Source organism: Micropterus dolomieu, linkage group LG21 (genome assembly GCF_021292245.1).
Source record: "Micropterus dolomieu isolate WLL.071019.BEF.003 ecotype Adirondacks linkage group LG21, ASM2129224v1, whole genome shotgun sequence".
Taxonomy (NCBI): Eukaryota; Metazoa; Chordata; class Actinopteri; order Centrarchiformes; family Centrarchidae; genus Micropterus; species Micropterus dolomieu.
The window spans coordinates 22,645,448-22,653,159 of NC_060170.1; the positions used below are offsets into that span (position 1 = coordinate 22,645,448).

The 7,712-nt window shown below is 40.2% G+C and overlaps 2 protein-coding genes across 4 annotated transcripts in view; one reads left to right on the forward strand and one right to left on the reverse strand.

Moving 5' to 3' along the window:
* The window catches only part of smtnb (smoothelin b), a 48,849-nt gene extending 45,990 nt beyond the window's left edge, over positions 1-2,859 (forward strand). For all 3 annotated transcript variants that reach the window (XM_046033960.1, XM_046033959.1, XM_046033958.1), the window contains one exon: positions 1,235-2,859. In XM_046033960.1, coding sequence (XP_045889916.1) covers positions 1,235-1,388 — 154 coding nt within the window. In that variant the 3' untranslated portion in view covers positions 1,389-2,859. The remainder of the gene's footprint in view (positions 1-1,234) is intronic.
* Positions 2,860-3,001: 142 nt separating this feature from the next.
* selenom (selenoprotein M) lies at positions 3,002-5,653 on the reverse strand. Its single transcript, XM_046033961.1, has 5 exons — positions 5,414-5,653; positions 4,618-4,653; positions 4,384-4,418; positions 4,189-4,267; positions 3,002-3,699 (listed from the first exon to the last, which is right to left on the reverse strand). The coding sequence occupies exons 1-5, from the start codon at positions 5,507-5,509 to the stop codon at positions 3,469-3,471; spliced, it is 477 nt and encodes a 158-aa protein (XP_045889917.1). The 5' UTR covers positions 5,510-5,653; the 3' UTR covers positions 3,002-3,468.
* Between the last annotated feature and the right edge of the window lie 2,059 nt (positions 5,654-7,712).

Sequence of the window (7,712 nt, forward strand, 5' to 3'; positions counted from 1 at the left end):
GTTTCTTCTGTCCCCCCCCCCCCCCCCATCCTCCTTCTTCTTCTCTTTCCCACATTTTATCCACTGTCTCTGTCCTGTCCTCTCTTCTTCTTATCTGTACTTTACCCTGGTTCTCTTCCTTTCCTTCCTCCCCTCGTCTTCCACCATCTTTCTTCCCCCCCCTGCCGGGTGCGGGCACAGGAAACTAGTGGACTGTCCCCAGCTGTTGGATGTGGATGACATGGTGAAGATGCGCGAGCCGGATTGGAAGTGTGTATATACGTACCTGCAGGAGTTCTACAGGGGTCTGGTGACGAAGGGCCTGGTTAAAACCAAAAACTCCTCCTAGAGTCACACTACACCTTAAACTGAACCCATGGTGAGAGAGGGGGTGAGCCTGTGAAGGAACCTGACTTTGGTTCTTACAAACTTAATGGGATGCGGGGAGTGTGTGTCTGTGTGTGTGTGTGTGTGTGTGTGTGTGTGTATCAGTTTTAAGCAGCTGATAGGATTTATATCAAACTTGATGGTTCAGAAAACTCCTTTATTGGCTGCTTTTGGATATTTGATCCTTCATGTTTATCTGAAGCTACTGAGGTCCAAAGTACCAAACATGGTATGCACGTTTATGTGTGTGTGTCCATGTGTGCATTTCTACATAGCCAGACTATGGCCCAGGCACAGAGCCAAGACCATCTGCAGTTCAATACTTTAAAAGGAACTACTGTATCACAATGTTTCGAACTGAGGAGTTTAGAAACGAAACAGAGGATGGAAAGGCAGAATTTACAGGTGTTTATGCATTTGGCTTGTAAAGCTTTTTAAAGATACTTAATGACGTTTTCTCATGCAAAAATGTAGCCTCTTTCTGTTCCCTTTTACTCTGCTCTTTGTGCAGGATGTCTCCGAGGGTTTACAGTATGTGGAGATAATGCCACCCTGTGGTCACTTTCTGCATAGCACACATGTGAGATCTTTGCTCCTGAAACTGCTTATTGAAACACCTGTATTAGTGAAGTTGATTTATCTCTAAAAACAGAGTATAACTATAAGTAAGGGCCAGAGAGTGTGTCAGAGTGTGTGTGTGTGTGCTGTTGCTGTTCCACCAGTTTGGTTAATGACCATGAGAAATCACCTGATGGATTATTAAATATGAAATCTGATGAGATTATCCTCCTCCCTACTCCATCTCTGGTCCTCTCCCTGTCCGTTCATCCTCCTCTTTCTCATACACACTGTCTCTTGTGCTCCTCAGGACGTACGCCAACTGTATGCCTCTGCTGGAAGTGGAGGACATGATGATCATGGGTAATAAACCCGACTCCAAATGTGTCTTCACCTATGTACAGTCTCTGGTCAACCACCTGCGCAGATACGAAATGTCCATGGGTCGGCCCTGTGACCTCTGACCTCACAGACAAGCTGCATCACAGAGTTGCACATCTCTGATGGACAAGTTGGGGATTGTGTGTGTGTGTGTGTGTGTGTGTGTGTGTGTGTGTGTCCCCGTTTGCTTATTATCTTTGTTGGCAGTGGTGATGTGTATTCATTATTTCGATTCTCTTCTGAACACACATTGTTAACACAAAGTCCACTTTTCTCCAGCAAGAGAGCGCCAAAGCTTTAATAAGGGTACATTTTAAGCTTTAAAATTTACGTGGGTTTTTTGTGTACTCAAACTAAGCTTTGTACCAGGTATTATTTAACATGCAGTGGCTGTGTCACTATGGTAGTGTACTGAAAAACATCTAGAGGGAAAAGAGAAATATTTTTATAGTATTTACCCTTTTTAAGTTATTTGTACCAACTTTTTCTCTGCTACACTTTTGTAATTATTGTAGTTTGCTGGCATTGCTGTTGGTAATTCCACTGAAGAAGAAAAATACACCCACCCTTATTTGGTTTTCATTTTGGTACTTAATTTTTTATTAATTCCTTTTTACCCAAACTTGGATTGCTTGAAGTATTTTAATTAAGTTATTATTCTCATTTTGATTTAAGCAATTAGCATAATACTATTTAATACATCAGCACAGAGCTGTTCTTTCTTCATTGCTCTAAAGGATGTAACATTGTTATTGTTGCAGTAATCTCACCTTTCTGAACTCTAAAGTGCTACTGGGAACATGTTTCAGATTTCTACCCCTCCTGTATTACTATATCATCATCATCATTATTTTAACAGCACTAATTCCTGCAGTCCAAACATGTTCAGGTAGATTGAAAACAAGTGGAGTTGATTGCACTCTGATGTCACAGCTGAATTGTATCATTACTTGATGTTTCTTACAGCTGAATGACAACATGTACAAAAAGACCTCACAGCATCACTGCCTTGCCCTGCCAAACACCTTCACACACAGCTCTTTTAGAGGGCTCTTTATTTATGCTTGAGTAGATTTTTAAAATATATTATTTTGTATTTCGTTAGTGTATACTTTATGCATCTAAAAGTTTTGTTTAAAATGAATCAATAAGCTCAAGCTACCACAATGTTTAGTAAAACATATGGGTAATGGGCCAGATGAAAGCCGGCTTTCTGTTATGTAAACGTGAGTAATCATGACTGACCATAACTGCCAATTGTATATTTTACGACATGAAGCTAAAGAAAATTTTTAAATGAAGATTTTTATTCTGCTGGTTCCTTATAAGGAAGATGTTTAAAATCCGATCAGAGCTTATTTTGTTGAAAGTTATTTCTTAAAGTTCTGTTTTAGTAGATTTTAATTGAGAAGTATTCCACTGTTGCTAACTGAAAAACAATTAACTTCCACCAAGCAGTGAGAGCTGTACATAAGAGCTTAAACACCTTATAATTTCATGTTTCTGTGCACCACAGTTAAATGTGAATTAAAATTAAACCAATTTGAGAAATGAGTGCATTTGTGGGGGATTATTGCTCTGAATCCTCTCAAACATTAGACATTTTAATTTTCCACACCGGATTATTCCTGTCGAGAGTTAGACATGCTTACATTCATACTCTACACTACATTGAACACCGCAAGGACCAGGCAGGGACCATGAGATGATTTTATTTTCAAACATTTTATTATTTTTCTCTTTTAAAACACTTCCACTTGAATCCTCTTGTGTGTATCAGTCCAACCCACCAGAACATGTAGCATCAACCTCTGGCCAGTCAAACAGTTTTCAGCCTGAGGCTTCATTCAATTTCACAGTAGGTAAGAAGCAATCAGACACACAAGAGAGCCCAAGTGAGGCAAAGATCCTGAAGTCAGCTGACACATGATGGAATAAAAAAAACCATACACACATCCAGTCTTTGGGTGGGGAGTAAAAAAGCACTCACAAAGCAGCCTGTTGGGTTATTATCGCTGCCAAAACAAGAGCAAACAGCAACAATATGTGCAAACTGAAATGACAAGTATTTTTTTGTCATCACCTGCAGTAACCAGCTGGTCATGGAGCAGCTATGGGGCAGAGTGGTACTGTGACATTACTACTTTTCTCCACTCTGATGGGTTATAGGTCAGTATGCTTGACTTCTACGTTGGGCTCTGAGGAGGCGTTCTCTGTGGCAAGAGAGGAAGTGGAGGGTTTGTATGCAGCCTCGTCTTTAAACGGGCTGTCTTTGGCAGGAGAGAAGCGATACTCGTCCGGCACGTCATCCTCAGGTTCAGCCTTCTTGTAGAAGCCCAGCTTCTCTAGCAGCTCGTTGATCTCAGAGCGGGTCATGTCAGAAAGGGCGATCCGCTGTAGAAGACACACACGGGTTAAATAAATAAATAAGTAAATTTACTTTTCTGTCATTGTCAGTGCTGCATGAAAAACTGCATCACACATTTTCACCATGATTTGATTGACTATGATTGTCAGTGCAGCGGCATGTGATGTTGGTACCATTTCTGCTGGATGTGTTAATTGGTAACTGTTTGCTAGGAAATTTGCTTTATAAAGTAATGAGGGTTTTCAGCTTGGTGTAGCGTGAAACAAATTAACACAGCTTTATATATTTATATATTTGCTAAAGCAAATTTGGATTAAAAAAAGCTGTTTTAAATAAAGGTCCTGTGTGTAGGATTTTCAATCTAACTGGTCTGTCCCCCTCACTTCCACAGATCTAACCCTTGGATGGGCTGAAAACAACACACAGACGCTGATTTACGTAATTGTCACATAATGTCAATTATACATATAGGGGCTTAAATATCTTGTAAAACATGCTGCAAAGCAAAGACTTACATCCAGCTCTTCGTAATAGTGGTTCAGGAGGACAAGCTCAGGGTCGGCCCCAGGAATGTGCTTCATCACCAGGTTATGGCTGAGGTAGTGATGGTCAAGGATTGGCACAGAAAGAAAATGCTATAATATTTGCAGTCTGCAATTTATGAACAGAAATATTTAAGAACAAGTAACAGTGGTTGAGTCAAAGGATACTAAAGAGGAATGTCCTGGATCACAAAGGCTTTGACCTACAAACAGAGGTGGGGATTAATGTTTTTCACTCAGGGCTGGTTTCAGTGACAGATCTGTGGGGGATTATGTGAAACCCTAGATGTGAAACGTCAAATGTTTCTCAGTGATCAAACATTTCTAGGCAGGGATTAGGCTTCAGCCTGCCTCCGACACTCATTTTTGTTCCTGTTGATGACATAATAGAGGGTAACTTACCTCTCTGAGCCTGTTCAGCTGTCATCCACCACATGTCTGGAAAGATACAGGAAATGGTTACAAGCAGTTCTCCTACTTTAGAAATGGGACATCAATTGGATTAGGAACGAGATAAGTGGCAAATTTTGGCTACTGAAATCTATTTTTATAACATATTTTCCTTGTGGAAATTCTACAGCAAGTCTCTTATGTTCTGGTATCACTGCAGCTTGAATCCTTTCTACAGAGCACAGATTTAGATAGGCTTCTGGGAAGGATGCCTAACCCATTTCTGTGGAAATTTGAGCCTCAGATATTGAGTAGCAGGTGTGACAAACACAATAGCAACAGATAACATGCATTTCTATTGTGATGCTGGCAGACTGGTGATTTGGTGATACCCTGAGGGATAAGTGCATGGTTGTTCTCAAAAAGAGGGGTAGAGTTGCAGAAACTTTTATGCAGGAATCCGACCTCCAATTACACACCCTCAGGCCCCTTTCAGCTAAAAGGCCACTTCGTTGCAGATTGTATGGTTATTTCAGTTGAATGAAATATTGTCTACACAGCCTTAATTTGGTTATATTGTAAACGTATGGAGCTACATCCACTTTATACACTTACTCATCCTTATAGATGAAGCACTCACGCATGCGCCCAATGTAAGGAATAAAACGCATCCATTCACACATTAACGCAAATCCCACTCAGAAGATTTTAATCCCAGACCTACCGTCACTGTAAAACTAATTTTGGCTACTTTCACGTATGAAGCGTAATAGCGTATCATGAATGCTGCTGTGTTAGGCTAGTGTACCTCCACCCTCGCTTTCGCCAACCCGTCGAGTTTCTTCAGATCCACATCGTAGGCCGAGGCGCAGTGAAGCAAACTGGCCAACACGATCAGCCACATTCTTTTCTTCTGGTTCAGATAGTGGACCAGGACTCTGCTCTGCTGCTCCGGGACCAGTGCCTGCAGATCTCTGCAGGTAAGGTAACTAAGCCGAAGAGAGGAGGAGAGACGATGTTCAGCTATGTCACGTCCGGAGCTCTTGCCACGTCAAATATTTCTTCCAGAGGAGAGAGAGGCGTGTCGAGGGCGCTCATTGGTTATCTGCGAGATCCCCATCAAGATACAGTACATCCCATAGATTTGATATGTAATCTATGGTTATTCCTCACAAATATAAAAGGAAATGGACACTTCATGAAATCATCAAGATGTAATATTGCCTACTTATTCAAATCCCTACATATAGAATGTGGTAAATTAATCTTCAGGATGATGAGACACCTGTAACCTGAAACAAATGTGATCTTTGCCATGTTAAGGGATTTTACCAGTAGCAAATAGAAGCAGACCTATTTAAAATAACATATTTAACATAAAACATGGGGGCCTGAACTGAGTGTCACCAACTTTGCAAATGTTGAAGCAAATGTTGACCAAATTTCTCAGTTAAAGCCTACAGAATCATATTCAAATCTAGATTCTATTTATTTATATTCTGTTTATCTTAAACATACATAGCGGCTGAACACAACTGAATTCCATATTTAACATTTCAGTATAATGCAACCACAAGTTTAATACATTTCTACAAATGTGTCCTAATACCTCTAATACCTCTGACTCAGTTTCAACACAAACTTTACAGAAGCAGTGTCTGGAGTATTTCTATTATTGCGTCTACCAGACCACATGCTTAGGGAGGATTTTTCTAATCTTCCAAATGTTACTCTGTGAGACAGGATTTGAGCCATCTTGAAAGCAAAAGATTTCAAAAGCAGTCCAGGACACATTAGATCTGAATGTGGTTTGATGAGTTGCAAAGGAACATCAGATAGAGGAAAACTGAATGGATATAATGAAGAAAGCAGCAAAGAATAAGTTGCCATGACCACAGGTTATGACGCACACTCACACAATGACCTATATGCTGCACAAAAACCTGTGTCGTTGTCAGTGTGATTCATAGCTGAAGCAGAAGAGAAAGACATAAAGCACTGCTGGTCCACAAAATAACAGGCCCACTGAAAGGATGGAAAAATACAAACAATTAAGGTTTTAGTATTGTACCCAACTTACTAATAGGGTAGAGCGTGTTGATTTGAACCTGTGGGGAAGTTGAGCCCCCCCTTAGTTCTCTGCAACCATACACAAAATTGGTCATGTGACCACATATTTTTGAGTCATCCTTTTTACTCACCCTGTGATGGAGAGAGTCCCATGGAATAATTGATAAGCACATTTAGTATCAAAAAACTGTTTTTTGCCATTCAAGGTGATTGTTTTATGTTCAAGGAGTCCTGATTCTAATGTCTGAACAATTACTGATATGTTTGAGAAGTTAGTGCTTTAGGAAGTTACAATATGAGGCTATACTGTTAGCATGACATTACCCTTGAAGTGCTGGATGAAACAAGTTTGTTAAAATGACAGGGATTGGGTAATATGAGCCAAAAGACCTGGGGGAAGTTGAGCCAACTATTTTACTGTAATTTTTTCATAGCATTCTTAAGCATCACTGAATGGAAAACAGAAAGGCTTCAACTCCTATTGTGGGTTTGGACAGAGTAGTGGGAGAGGTACACAAATGGGAAGTCCATTCATCAGGTTGCACGGGACATGATGATAAACAGGATGACTTTAAAGTAATATATTGATCTGAAACAACTAGGAGACATAGCTGCAATGTTTCACTATGTAAGTGCAATTGAATGTTGGGATCTGGCATTTGAGTTTGCACGATGAAATGACATTGATATCCCAGATCCCCATGTGGCTCAACTTATCCTCTCATATGGGGCAAGCTGAGTCAAGAGTCTACTTTTTTTTGTAAAGCCATATTTTCACAAAACAGTTTATTTTAGATCCAAATTGATTATTCCCAGAGATGCACCACATCCTAAAATATAAGTACATATTTCAGTTGGAGACATTACTGTCATGTCCTCACTTTAAAGGCACCTCAAGTAAAAACTGTCTCAACTCACCCTGCTCCCCCTACTCTGTGGTAATTAGGCCAAAAGACTGATGTTGAACGTATGCAGTTATGTACTATAGACTCAGTACTTTCCATGAATTTCCAACAACATCAAGTATGCACAGAAAT